Below are 15,449 nucleotides of genomic sequence, written 5' to 3' on the forward strand. Positions count from 1 at the left end.
TAATGCTCAGTGTAGAGTAGGTGCCTAAAAAATACTTAGAATGAATTGGAAAAAAAATTCATAGCACGGTCCTTTTAATAAACAGATCAGCTGGGGTAACCTTGATCGCTACCCAATGGCTGTCTTCTTTTCTATTCAGTTTGCCAATTTATCTTACACCTGGGCCTTGTAAACCATTTGCTGGACCAGTTCAAATTGCATTCGGGTCATAAAAATCAAAAATTGTTTAGAAGACAAAAGCCAGAACGAATTAGTAAGTGGAATTATAATCAAATAGGAAAGGTGTTTAACGTGGGTGAATGAGAGATTCCCACCGGTATACATCTTATTTAAAATCTTAATTAGAGTTCTGGAAAAGGCAGTCATATGCTAATGTAATGTTAATATAATTACATTGGGGATAAATGGAAATGCTAATACGGGCTGAGGACCGATATAAAGAAATCTATTAAATAAGGCTTTTTTCTTCTAAAGAGCTCGTAATGTTTTATAAACAATCTCATTAATCTGAATCTAAGTATTTCCAGAAAAGTAGAATAGGATTCTTCACTCAGTAATATTGCTTTCTTTTAAAAACATTTTTTTAATTTTAATTTTATCAGTGTTACAGTGGGAAGAATCAACTCGTTTTACAGGGTGAATAAGATAAAATAGCAATCCTCAGCTCCTTCTGCCAGGTTCTCTTTCCCAAAGGTGACCACTTTTCAAATCCTGTAGCTGATGCTTTGATGTGTATGTCCACATCTCTAAATTGTATTCATGCATTTCTGGTTTTTTGGTTTTGTTTTTTCCAGTTTTCTCACCAGGTGAGATGAAGATTTAGCTCTGTTTCCTCTGTTCCCACTACTGCCAAACCCCTGCATACCGCATTTCTCCACCTATCCATAATTTTGGCTAGATTTATAGTGACTATTCACGTTATTAAAATTATGTTTTCTATTCACAAAGGAGCTATGTGGTAAGCTGCTATTACTTTTTACTTCCTGGACTTTTTTTTTTTTCTTTCTGGTGATCCCTTAATTTCAGTTGTCTTGGTTTTCTGTTTATCTTGTGTTATTTGCTTAGTTTTCTATGACCACTAACACATATCACTAATGTAGCCCCAAACCCTCCTCCAGTGTAATTGGGAGTTTCCTTTCAATATGTTCATTATGTTCCATATGTTCATTCACATCAAGCATTTGATTAACTTCATCTTGAAAAATAGACCCTTTCCCAGGGTCATCTGAACAGCTTCGCAGCCAGAAATCTGCCTTTCCTGTCATCCTGTGTGTTCCCTCTGTCTGTCCCCTGTGCTCATCTTCTTCTCCTGTTTCCCATTTTCCTCTTTCTTGGTTTACTCATCCTTTAGGTGGAGCACATCCTCTATCCACTAGCTTCCTGATGAAGGATGTGTGGGAGGTAAAGTTTTTGAGAACTCGCAAGCCTGAAAATATCTTTATTCTTTACTTATACTTGATTTATAACGTGATTGAGTATAGGATTCTGGATTGGAAATAATTTTCCCTCAGAATTTTGAAAGCATTGCTCTATTGTCTTCTCTCTTCCAGAGTTCTTTTGGAGAAATCTGAACACATTCGGACCCTTTCACCTTTAATTTGTTCAATAACAAAAATTAAACAGAGTAAATTTTAAAGATCTAATTGGCTTTATTAATTGATTCATGAATTGAGCAGCATCCCAACTAGCAAGTAGAGGGGAGATTAAACAGAGTAAATTTTAAAGATCTAATTGGCTTTATTAATCGATTCATGAATTGGGCAGCATTCCAACTAGCAAGTAGAGGGGAGCACCAAGGGGCTACAGGAAGGGAAAGGTTTTTAAAAGTAGAGAGGGAGCAGATAAAAGGAAATTATTAGCAAAGGATCCATTGTTTTAGGCAAGGTCCCCCTCCTAAGGGGAGCAGAGGGGGAGGGGTCTATCAGTAAACTTCCTAGTGCTGACCAGGAAATTCCCAGGTGGACTGGTTAAAGGTTACATTTCTGTGGAGTCGAAACTGCAGTTAGGCTAGGTATTAAGTCTTAGCATACAGGTTTGGGGCCTTAACCTAAGTGACACCATTTTGGGCCTGTGGTTTTCTTTTAAACAGCTTTTTCACTGGAAACTTATACAATCTTCCCTTTGAACTCGGTTCAGTGGTGTGGGTCTATTTTCAGGCACCATGCTAGGGATTTGGTGGGCCCTTTTTCTATTTTTTCCTAAGGACTCTTTTTTACTTTCTTCAAGAAATGTCTTATAGTTTCCAATTCTGATTTCATAAGGGTAGTGAAATAAGAACCCATGTCTTCTCTGAAGACATTAAGGTATTTAGTTGTTATTTTTTTTTAAATGTACTTTTCTTCTTCCTGTACGTTTTCTATTTTCACCACATTTTTTTCCTGTTCGTTTTTTGGTCTCTATGTATTCATATTAGGGGCTTTTCTCAGATTCTCCTCATGCTTGAGTGCCTGCTCCTACTTCAAAGTTGGGGCCTCCAGAGCTGCCTGGGGGCTCCGAGTGGGTGTGATATCCTGTCCAGTGAGCTGGCCGCTGTTGGGTGGGGAACCCCTGACGTCATCACCCTTGTCGACATCGTTAGGTCTTTATCTTGCGTCTAACAGATTCCCATCTGGAGAAAGGCTTGTTCGGTCTTCTGCTTGGAAGTAAGAGACTGGCTCCTGTCGTTCCGGGTTGAGCAAGTTCTGCAATATAGCATGTATACGTCGTTTACTTAACTCCTCTGGTTTCCACTGATTAGACAGACGTTCTGCTTTCCCCTCTTTGAAGATGAAAGCTGTTGTGTGCCAGGGTGAGGGAGGCTCGTCACACAGGAGTCTGCAGGGAGAGAGGGGCATCTACTAGGGATCTGCCCTCCTTTGTCAGAAGCAGCTGGGCCGATCCCCGAGCCCTGACTATTCGGTGGCTTCAACGCACTCTGTTCTCAGCTTTCCCCTCTGAGGAAGCAGAATTCACTCTTCCTGAGTTCTAGTACAGAGAGTACCTCAGTACCACTTGTTCATCGGCTCTGCAGCCTTTACAAAGTTTCTTGTCATGCTCACTTTATCCCTGTAGGTTTATGCCTTAAAAACCCTTTACTATAGTTTCAGTGCAGTGTAGGAGAGAGTAAAAGCATGTGTGCAAATCAGCTATCTTTTTGCAATTCTGCTTTCTTAGGTGAAAATCCTACATCTGGTATTTTCTAGTATTTGGGGAGTTCTGCAGTTGCCTTCAACTGGAGAAAAACCAAAAGCAGCAGACTTCTGGGCGTGTTGAGCTTCGAGTACCAGCTCCCTTTTCATTCGGAAACCTACAATTGTGCTCTGGCTTCCCTCACAGATCGTCTAATGAAAAGTAAAAATTCTCCAAATCGAGAACCAATAAAAAGCTACAGGAATCTGATTGCAAAAAAACATTTTCAAAAGTACTTGGCACTCACAAGGTGCCTGGATAGCTCAGTCGGAGGAGCCCGCGACTCTTGATCTTGGGGTTGCGAGTCTGAGCCCCACGTTGGGCCTCGGGACTTCTTAAAAAAAAAGTACTTGGCACTCAAAATAATTTCCTCACTGTGGTAGACATCATAATAATGGCCTCCCAAAGAGGACTATATTCTAATCCCCAGAAACTGGAAGTAGGTAAAGTTACAGGGCAAAGAGGAATTAAAGTAGTAGATAGAATTAAATTAGCAAATCAACTGACTTTATGATAAAGGGATCATCCTGGATTATCTGGATGGATACAATATAATCACAAGGGTTTTGTTTTTTGTTTTGTTTTGTTTTTTAAGTAGGCTCCACACCCAACATGGGGCTTGACCTCATGACCCAGAGATTCCAGAGATCAAGATTCGCACACTCTACTGACTGAGCCAGCCAGGCACCCCTAATCACAAGGGTTCTTAAATGAGAAAGAAGGAAGCAGAAGGTCAATGTCAGAGTAAGCTGGGATGAGGAAGACTGACTGGCCATTGCTGGCTTTGAAGGTGAAGGAAGGGGCCGTTGGCAAAGGAATGCAGGCAGCAGAGGACCGTAAAGCTGGAGAAAGCAAGGCAACAGATTCTTCTTTAAAGCTCCCAAAAGGAACCAGCCCTGCTGATGCTGATTTGAGTCCCATAACATTCATTCCAGACTTCTAACCTCCAGAATTGTTGAGAATAAATTGCTGTTGCTGCAAGTCACTAAATTTGTGGTAATGTGTTACAGCAGTAACGGGAAACTGGTATACCTCTTATAAAATAAGTGATTGTCATTTATAGCCTTTAGATTTTGACGGTTTCAGTAAGCTGATTACATTATTTTTGCCTTCCCATTTCTTACTACAGGTAGATTTATGCCTAGATTTAGAGTTAATGAAGTTTAAGCTTTGGGTCTTTTAAAGTACATAGGAATCCTCAGGATATTGAAGTTATAGAGTGTTTTAGGTAGAAAGAGCTGGTGTGCATCCAGGAAGCATTCCTAAATCACCCAGAGACCTTAGAAGAAGGCGATCTAGATTGTCAAGTTTCAAGCAATTTGTTGTGATTTCTGTTCTCATTCTGAATAAATTCTCATGTTCAACCTAATTTTGCTCTGGTAATTTTATATTCTTTTTCTTACAGAAAACTCCCCAAATTGTATCTGCTCCAGGCCCCCCAAAACCCTAGATCCACCTGTGTCTTTTGTCATTTTCTTTGTAAAGAAGAGTTAAAAACATCACACACACACACACACACACACACAATTAATCAGTGGGAAAAAAGAAAGGAGTGGTAGCTAAGGTTCAAGAGGCTGATGAACCCCCTACACCAGGGCCTTCTACAACATCAACTCTGCCAATGAGATCCGAAGGGAAGTATGTTAGTGCCCAGGAATAGGGACTTACTAATTAATATTTTAAGAAAGTTGGTCAAAACTGTAGCTGATTCTGTCATGATCTTAAGATAACAGGACACACTCTAAAGAGAGGGAATGGGAAGAGTCATCGGAAGAGAATCTGACACATTAGAATTGAAACGAAATCAATCCAAAGAAGCAAATATTTATTGCATTCCTCAGCAGATAGGCAGCCGGTGTTGTCTGGGGCAGCAGGGGAATGGCTGCTCCTAGTTGTTAGGAAAAGGCGTCCTTAACTGCCCCATGGTACCTTGTCATACGTAGAACAAGGGCATCCACTTTTAAAAGGTATTTATTAATTCTTCTTTCACAGTATCCTTTTTTTTTAAATGGGGGCAATTTACCACTAGGTACCAGTTTTTGTATGATGTTCAGAGTTGCTTATTGCCAGAGAAAGTTCTTTATGCGCTTCATCTCACTTATTTCTCTTGGCCAGTTCAGGAGGTGGAGTCTTGGTGTCACTTTACAGGTGGAGATTCTGAGACTCAAAGTGGGTAACAAAGGAGGAGGGATTTGATCCCAGGTAGTCTATGCATGTCGTCATGATGCTCTACTGCTTCTAGAGTATCTCCTGCCAATAAAGAGTCCCATGAAATGGCCAATAAGAGTGGGTAAGTTAAATGCTCTATGTCATAGGACAGTGGGTCTCATCCCCATTTGGGGCCCTCACACCTGGGTACTTCCTGCCCAGCCCCACCACTGACACTCATTGCCTGGGTCAGCAATTCTTTCTCTCTCTCTCTTTTTAAGTAAACTCAACCCCCAGCATGGGGCTTGAACTCACAACCCAGAGATCAAGAGTCGCGTGCTCTACTGACTGAGCCAGCTGGGCACCTCCGAGTCAGCAATTCTCAGTGGTAGGAGTGAGTATGACTTGATGTAGTCTGAAGAAACCCTGACCCCTCAGGTGATGTTTATATGACCTATTAAAGGTCCTGTTGGAGAATCCTGTTGTTTAGAATACTCACTGAAAGGGGGGGGGGGTGCAGAATTAAAGCAGGTCACCAAATAGTATGTATGGTATAATCTCATTTTGGTAAACACGTGTAGGTATATGTGTGGAAGAGCATTAACCAAACTGCTAACTGTAATCTTCATGCTTTCTATATTTGCCATCTATCTTGTTTCAAGAGAAAACAAGCAAACTTAAATAAAAACAATGTTCAGGAAGCAAACCCCTGGGGAGGGTTATTTCAGGGAGCCATTGGCTTAGAAGTGATGGTCTTGCAGTTATTTGTGTTCCAGGAAATTGGCAGCCCTTGGAAGAATGACAATAAAACTCTTTACCATGGGTGGTGCTTCAGGGAGAACAAAGATTTCTGGAAAAGCGATAACTTTCTGGAGAAACCTGGCTAACCAGGAAGGCATCTGGTTTAGGGGGGTGGGGTGGGCAAAGTCAAAACTTCGAATATGCTCTTTGTTCAAATTTAGGAAAAGGGGTGCTCACCAAGAACAGAACTCTGTAGGAACCTAAATTTTTCCTAATTTCCATAATTATACCTCAAGCCCCTATGTGCTACAAGTGTATCCATGATGTAGCAGAATGCTCTTGTTTCTGCGGAGTTTGTTCACCTTGTGGCAAGAGTCACAGTAGAGAAAAGAGACATGAATGGACCAGAGGTCTGCTTCTCTTCTAAACCGTCAGAGTGAAATGCACAGATGCTGTGGGGGCACACTGCAAGCTACCGCTGGACTAATGAAGTTAAACACGCAGAGAAAGTAGAGGATATGATTTAAAATCAACCTAATGTAAAAGGCAGGGGTGATGAGACTCTGCAAGTAGGAAAGAGAAAGTAAAAGGTTGATGGTTTTGTGCTATATCCAACAAATGGATTTTATTCATGTCTACAGACAATGCATTAAAAATATCGGATGTCATTCATCTATTCAACTATTTACTGAGCAGCAATCCAGGGGAGGTATGGTGTTTGGGGACACATCTCAGGGACACAATATCCTTCTACCTTGTTGCTTTATTATTATTTTTTTTAATTTAAGATTTTTATTTATTTATTTTTGTGAGAGATAAGGGGAGAGAGAGAGAGAGCACAAACAGGGGGTGGGGGGGAAGGGCAGAGGGAGAAGCAGACTCCTCACTGAGCAGGGAGCTTGATGTGGGACTTGATCCCAGGACCCTGGGATCATGACCTGAGCAGAAGGCAGACACTTAACTGACTGAGCCACCCAGGTGCCCTACCTTGTTGCTTTCGCTTGTATGGCCTTAAGCTCATTAAGATGGCGACATCTGTGTTTCATGTAGCAGGATGGAGGAAGCAAAAAAAAGAAATTGCTATCATGTGACATTCCTTTCTATTTCTGCCTACAAGGAGACCGGAAAATATCATCTTTGTGCTTGGTAGCTGTGTGTAAAAATATTGGGGTATCTATTACCACAGATGAATGAGAGAATGGATATTGCGGTACAGGTAGTACTCCTGGCCATAAGCATCTATTGCAGGGTATCTCAACCTTGGCAACACTCACATTTTGGGTGGTTTTGGTGGGTATCGGCTGTCCTGTGCATTGTAGAGCGGGCTTAGCAGCATCCCTGGCCTCTACCCACCAGACCATTCCCCTAGTTGTGACAACCAAAACCTCTTGAAGCATTGCTAAATGTCCCTGGGAACAACTTCCCTACTCCCAATTGAGAAACACTGTTCTATTGTGCATAGGAACTATGTTCGTCACTGTGCAGGAGACAACACCAAACCGAAAGTGAAATAATTTCAAACAGTAATAAGAGCTATGATGAAAATAAAATAAGGTCAAGACAGATCGGGTTGGAATGCAGGATGTACTGTGGACTCAAAAGCCCTGAAAGAAAAGATGTTGGCTTCTCCTAAGAAGAATCAGAGCGTAGGTGTGGTTGGAAGGAAATGGGGACCCTGGTGAGGTCTTGGTAATGGGATCTTTAAGCAGGGAATGATGAGTCACGAGAGCACGTACTAGGAGAGGAGTAAGAGAGAACACAGGGAGACCAGTAGGAACCTGTCACAGTCGTCGAGGTGAGAAAGGATGATGGCTTGGTTTGGCAGTGGAAACAGTGCGAAATAAAATTGCTGGAGAAAAAGAACGAAGATAGCAGCTGCCTATGGCAATCTTTGATTTATCCAAATAGCTACTGGGGAGGCCAAGTGGTGTTAAAGGGTGTCTACTTCCCACACATTGTGAAGTTCAGTCCAGCCCACTATAGATTTGTGCTGTTTGTTCTGTATTAGTTTCTTCCTAAGGCTGCTGTAATACATTACCACAAACTTGGTGGCAAAAAATTTTATTGTCTCATAGTTCTGGAGGCCAGAAGTCCAAAAATGAGTCTCACTGGTGTCTGCAGGGTCATGTCCCCTCTGGAGGCTCTGGGAGAATCTGTTCCTTGCCTCCTCTAGCTCTGGTGGTTGCAGCACTCCAGTCTCTGCCTCTGTGGTCACAGTGACTTCTCCTCTGTGTGGGGACATCTTCCTTGCCTCTTTCTTGTAAGTGTGTTTGTGACTATATTTAGGGCCCATCCAGATTATTCAGGACAATCTCTCTACCTCAAGATCCTTAATCACATTGTTCGCCATATAAAGTAATACTCACTTATGCCATGGAAGAGAGTATTTCCAGCTTCCAGGGATTAGGGCATGGATAATTTCTGGGGGGCTGTCTTTCAGGACTGCAGTGTTAGAAATCACTTTGGCTATCCTGAGGAAGACATGTTTATTTAGCGAATAAGGTGGAAAGCACTACTGTGGAATAATAAAATGCCACTTAGTAAATTGATTAGAGAAAGAAATGCAAAAAAAAAAAAAAAAAAAGAAAAGAAAATTGAATTTTTGTAAATGGAGTTTTCAAGAATTCTAGGAAAGATAGGCCAAAGGATAAGAAAGTTCAGAAAAAGAGCTTCATGGACTTTAGACAAATCCATTCTAGATATTGAAGTCAGTGCTTCTGAGGACTGTTATATTTGCACAGTATAAAGTAGGCATTCGAATACATGGTGTGTCCCACGGGCCTTGTCAATAGTGCTGGCCATGGGCCATTCAGCTGTGGTGGGGCAGAGTAGGGAGGGACGGCGAGAAGGCAGTGGACAACGGAATGAGAATGCAGAACCAGACCAACCCACAGAAGTAGAGCAAGACAACAAGAGTGGCTGCATACAAGCGGCTGGGGTGAGGAGGCTGCAGATTTCTAAAACTGAGGGTTGAGATCTAAGGTTACTTAAACATAAACTTTATTTTTTTTTAAATATTTTATTTTTTTTGTTTTTTGTTTTTTAAGATTTTATTTATTTATTTGACAGAGAGAGAGACAGCGAGAGAGGGAACACAAGCAGGGGGAGTGGGAGAGGGAGAAGCAGGCTTCCTGCCGAGCAGGGAGCCCAATGCGGGGCTCGATCCCAGGACCCTGGGATCATGACCTGAGCCGAAGGCAGACGCCTAACGACTGAGCCACCCAGGCGCCCCTAAATATTTTAATTTATTTATTTGAGAGAGAGCTTGAGAGCAAGAGAACACTAGCAGGGGGGAGGGGTAAAGGGAGAGGGAGAAGCAGACTCCCCACTGAGCAGGGAGCCCTATGCGGGGCTCAATCCCAGAACCCTGCGATCATGGCCTGAGCCAAAGGCAGACGCTTAACCGACTGGGCCACATAGGCGCCCCTTAAACGTACACTTTAAAGCTTAAATGCTTTCTGGTAATCTTTCAAATCCTCATGCTCTTCAAAGGGTGCTCAGGCTTTCCCCTTGCTGCATAGTCTGAAAAACTATGAGGATCATTGTGGCATCTTAGTTTACATAATAATCCTGACCTAAATGTTATTACTCTTATTTTGGAGATGAGGAAATGGAAGTCTAGCAAGTTTGAATAATTTGTTCAAAATCACACAGCTAAATTAGTGGTAAGGCTGGGATTCGATTTTAGTTCTGCCAACTCTAAAGCTATGGATCTTCTCCTTCTCTATTATTTTGTCACTAGACTTGATTTCTGTGCCCGGGAGGCCAGGATCACAAACGCCCGGTACCTTCATATTTACCCACTCTGTTATTTCTGAGGCAATACTCTGAGCTGTCCCTATTCAGTTCCCTACTTGAGCAGTCCCCTTCCTTGTTATTCAGGGCGTTGTCAGCCCATATGGTCTCACTCCAGAGCTCACTCCTGTTAAATGTCTCCTGCATGGCTGTGTTCTAGCAGCAGCTCCTGACTTTTATCTGAAATAAAATTCTTATGTATTTGCTCATTTCATCTATGTTACAATGACCAAAATTAGATGTGCATGAAGTCAGTGTTAAAATGAAAATAAACAACAAAGGATGAAACAGATACTGAGAAAGTAAAAACTTTGGTCATTATTTTCCATTTTTGTTTATATTTAGGTCTTTAATGAGACAAGGAAGATGACTTTCATGTCTAAACACTGGAACAACCTAAATCATATTAATACTATTACAATCACTATCATGTTCTAGAGGAGATTCTAAAGGAATATGAATGAAAAAATAGCATTTAAGATTTAGTTTTCAGAATACAGATACACCTCAGAGAAACTGTGACCCCATTGTATGTATATTTGAGGTAATATTTGTGTAATTAGTAACTCTCATGGCGATGGGAAACATTGCTCTTTGCATATGTTGTACGTTAGCTTTCTAAGTCAAGTCCACATTGTTGTAAAATAATTTTAAGTTCAGTGTATGGCAGTTATGCAAATAGATGTAAACTTCAATACCAGAGGAACCTCAAAAAGGTGTAACACCTACTAATTATGTATTATTAACACAAATGTCAACAAAAACAGTCCAACAGATATAGAAGCACAGTAACAAAAATATAATTATCAATATAGCTGTCTTATAAGAGTAAACTATAGTATCATCAGGCTTATGAAAAACAACTAAGGTCATTGTTTTTATTTTTTGCTCATTATGACCCTTCCCTATACATACAGTGGTTAATTCTGATCATTTAACCTTATTTAATCTCCCTATGAACAAATTTGCTGATACTGAATACTACTTTCAAATATATCAGCATTATCATCATCTCATTAAATAGGTTATCATTACTGAAAACTCATCAAAGCTTTTAAGGCTATTAATGGTTTCATCAACTTAAAAATCTAGTTTTGGAAGTAACTGGTTATAAATTTGTCCTTTTATTGGTAAACAGCAACCATACACCAGTGTTACTCTCAATTGAGATATCTCAATAGCGTGCTTATCATGCTTACATTTTACATGAGAGCTGGAATACAGACTTTATAATAGATCTGAAACATCATCAAATATTGTTACCATGCTGTTATGATAACAGCCTATATGTGGCATTAAAAATATTATTGGCTGGTTCTAAATAGTACCTTTTTCCGAACTGAATTTTAAATGTTCTAGAGGCTAACATGATAACAAATTGATCTTCACATGGCGTCGCACAATCTTCTTTCAAAGTTCACAGGCCCTTCTTACTGTCTTTCCCCGAACAATTCTGCAGGGGAAAAAAAAAAAAAAGACTTAGGTAAGTAGTTACAACAAAGAGTGAAAAACAGATTCATAGATATGACAAGGAATTTTTTAAAAATGATCTTTTCTGTGTATGGTTATTAATTATGAGGATAATCAAATGTGAAAACATGGATTGAGAAAGTCTCAAACTTAAAAAAAACTACAAAGTTTGTGAGTTTTATTTGGAAAAAAAAGTCGAGGGGAAAAATAACACTCTTGATAAGTTCATTTATTTCCCTGCCTTAATCTATTTTGCTTTTGTTTCACAGGTTATACCAGGAAAACAAAATTTCTCAAATTCTCCTCTTACAAACCCAATTAAGATTTTTGGCAAGGAAAGAATAAAGGGACCCCCAAACCCCAGATGGGATGGCCTTTTTTGTGTGTTTGTCTTCAGATATTTGCCAATAGAACTGACTTCTCAGATTATACTCTTTGCTGATCACAAGATGATTATAATATATCATTTAAAACTGGAGGAAAATGGGATAGAAATGAACCTTAAGAGATCATTTGCACTTAAGAAAGCAAAAGTCCACACTGAGAAAAAAAAAAAACCTCATAAAATGGCGTTGAAGTGCTACTGCTTGCACATGACAGGTTCACCAAGCTCTTGCTCAGGCTGAGCAGTAATGCCTTCAGAGCAACTTTAACAATGTTAACATTAACCAAATCAGAAGACAGGATTAGAGGAGGTATTTTGAATAAGGTACCACTTTCACATGTTTGTATGTATCTTGTCACTTTAGGTAAAAATCACAGCTTTGCCTACCGAATGGGAAGAGATTTGCAAATGATATATCTGACAAGGGGTTAATACCCAAAATATATAAAGAACTTATGCAACTCAACACCAAAAAACTCAAATAATCGGATTAAAAATGGGCAGAGGACTAAAACAGACATTTTTCTAAAGAAGACCTATGAATGGCCAACAGACACATGAAAAGATGCTTATCATCACATTGTGCAAAATGCAAATCAAAATCACAATGAGGTATCACCTTACACCTGTCAGAATGACTAGGAGCAAAAACACAAGAAATATTAGTGTTGGCAAGGAAGTGAAGGAAAAAAAAAAACCTCATGCACTGTTGGTAGGAATGTAAACTGGTGCAGCCACTGTGGAAACAGGATGGAGGTTCCTCAAAAAATTAAAAATAGAATTACCATATGATCCAGTAATTCCACTTTTGGGTATTTACCCAAAGAATACAAAGACACTAATTCAAAAAGATACATGTACTCCTCTGTTTATTGCAGCATTATTTACAATAGCCAAGATATGTAAACAACCCAAATGTCCATCCATAGACAAAAAGATAAAGATGATGGTGTGTGTGTGTGTGTGTGTGTGTGTGTGTGTGTGTGTGTGTGTGTGTGTAAGGGAACATTACTCAGCCATGAAAAAGAACAAAATCTTGCCATTTGCAACAACATAGGTGGAGCTACAGAATATAATGCTAAGCAAAATAAGTTAGATAGGGAAAGACAAACACCGTATGATTTCACTTATATGTGGAATTTGAGAAACAAAACAAATGCACAAAGTAAAAAAGAGACAAAAATAAAGACTCTTAAATACAGAGAACAAACCAGTGGTTGCCAGAGGGGAGCTGGGTGGGGGGATGGGTGAAACAGGTGATGGGGATTAAGAGTACACTTGTGATGAGCCCTGAGAAATGTACAGAATTGTTGAATCATTATATTGTATGTGTGAGACTAATATAACCCTGTATATTAATTATACTTCAATTAAAAACAAGGAAATAATCTTGTACTTATCCAAAATAAAAGTGGACATGAAGATTAAAAAAAAAAATCACTGCTTTAATGGAGCTGTTATTCTGGGTAAGTCCCGTAAGTGAAGGGTGATTTTCCAAAATGAAATCTGAAAACTGGCAAGTGCTGATGGCTTTGTGCTGCCCATAATCCTCAGTTAGTTTTGCTTTTTCTTTTCTAGAAGAGAGCCAGGGCAAACAAGGAAAGGCAAAGACTGTATCCCGATGGGATTGTTTTCTAATATTTATTTAGTGCTTATAACAGGGAGGGGATCAGATGGGGAAATCCAAACAGATTTTAAAAATGCAAAGTGGGATTCATTTATGGTAAGGAAACCAGCTTTCCCCTCTTTCATCTTTATTTCCTTAATAGTTTAATGGTCATTTTATGGTTATTTTATTTAAAGTAAATCAACTGTGCAAAATTGAGAAAGCTCAGTTTCCCAAGGAACTTTAAAGATAAAATTCAATTATTAAGGTTGGTTTGACAACAGAAGTAAAATTCATGAAACGCAAGTTGATACAGCTTTTTACTATAGACGGTCTACAGCAATTTTTTTGCTTCTTAAGTAGAGTTCAGAAGGTGAATATCAAAGTGTATGAGTCGCTTTTAAGAAAATGGTAGTCATTTAATGACACTTAAATCTCAGAATCTTCTACAAGATCTCACAATGGACAATGGAGGGTGAGTGGGAAAAAATGTGTCCAATCAAGAAATAACTACTAGCATCTTATGGGAACATAGAGCTTTTCTTGTTTAAAAATATTTAAAGTGCCTTCTTGTACTGTATAGGATCTGGTTTAATGCTCACAAGGTATTATAACCCTCATTTAAGTAATGAAGCAGCCAAGGTGCATGGATGTCAAAGCATCCACCCGAGGTTTACAGAACTGGCAAACTATGGAGCTGAGAGGTCTTTTTTTCTTCAAACAGATATTTATTATGGGAAATTGGTTTTACAGGTGATGAAAGAGTAGACACATGGGGCAGTGTGGTAAGACACCTCAATGATTAGCACAGAACCACCACCACTCTTTGGGCTGGAGGGACAAGGGAGGAGATAGTGTCATGGACCCAGGAGCTAGGGTCACCATGTGGAAGTTGCCTTGTGGGTACTGGGACCATGGAAAGAAATGGGGCTGCTGCAGATGCCACCTGAAACAGAGAGAGTGGGAAAAATCCCTGGCTTTGTCCCTCTTGCCTTCAGTCTCCTACTGGTGCCTCCCATTGCGGAACCTCCCCAGAAGAGAGCCGGGGGGCTGGGAAATGTAGCCCTCTGAGATCAAGTAGAGCAGAAGTAGGAAGACAATGGATCCAAGAACACAGTCCAATGACCAGAACAGGCCGAGCAGCAAAGTTCTTAATGATGGGGGATCTGGAGAAAAATTTCCTGATTTTTGAATCCAGCTTTGAATCCTACCAATTTTTAGTTCAGTGACTTTAGGTACATTATATAACACCTCTGGGTCTTGTTTTCCTCATGCACAAAATTGGGTATTAAAATATTTTAACTTAGTGGACTATGATGACAGTAAACAGAGTAACATATATGAAGCCATTAATGAAGTGCTTGGTCCAGGGCACATCTTCAATAAATGTCACCCATTACATATCTCAAAAATAAAAGAAGAAAGTAAATGCACTGGTGATCAAGGCCCAACTCTCAGTGTGGCACTTGGCATTTCCGGGACACGTCATTTTTCAAAGAAACAGGTGTAACAACTTCTTTCTGGGGAAGGAGTTACTCCGAACAACTTTTTAACATCTGTTATCAAGAATGCATAAGCTCCCAACAGAAGGGGTTTCTGGGAGGGGAAAGAAAATGGGTTGAGGGAGTCTCACTGTCACATATACTCTTCAGGGATTAAGAGATCATTAGCTGTTACCACAACGGGGACATTCAGTGATGGCCACTGGCCATAAGAAAATGAGGGAATGTTCCTGCTTCTTTTTTCTCCATTCAGGGAGACACTCATCCTTTTGAGTATACCCTGACCTCACCAATGGAAGGGAGAAAAAGTTCTATTTTTAGGCCAAAGGCTTCTGAAGTATTCCTTCACTTTCCATGGTGGATCTTGAAGCATGCTCTGGAGTAATTCTCATCAGGCCATGGTGAAGTCAGCAATTTCAGGACCTGTGTTTCAGAGATGGGGAAAGGGTGGTCTTGCTGAACATCTAACTACCTACTCTAGAACATGTGAACTGAGCTCTTGGTGTCCTAGGTTTGAGCACACAGGGTATCTGCCCTTCTCTGGACTGCCCTATTGTCAAAGTAGGTTAGTTAACTTAAACATGCAACTCAGCTAGGATACTAGATTACAAATGTGTTTTGGATTGCTTCTTGG

General features: G+C 40.1%; 1 protein-coding gene across 2 annotated transcripts in view; it reads right to left on the reverse strand.

The window, feature by feature from the left end:
* Nucleotides 1-10,170: 10,170 nt before the first annotated feature.
* BCAP29 (B cell receptor associated protein 29) overlaps nt 10,171-15,449 on the reverse strand; it is a 48,287-nt gene continuing 43,008 nt past the window's right edge. For both annotated transcript variants that reach the window (XM_078060021.1, XM_078060022.1), the window contains exon 8: nt 10,171-11,305. In XM_078060021.1, the coding sequence (XP_077916147.1) occupies nt 11,270-11,305 (36 nt within the window). In that variant the 3' untranslated portion in view covers nt 10,171-11,269. The remainder of the gene's footprint in view (nt 11,306-15,449) is intronic.

Source organism: Halichoerus grypus, chromosome 12 (genome assembly GCF_964656455.1).
Source record: "Halichoerus grypus chromosome 12, mHalGry1.hap1.1, whole genome shotgun sequence".
NCBI classification, from domain to species: Eukaryota; Metazoa; Chordata; class Mammalia; order Carnivora; family Phocidae; genus Halichoerus; species Halichoerus grypus.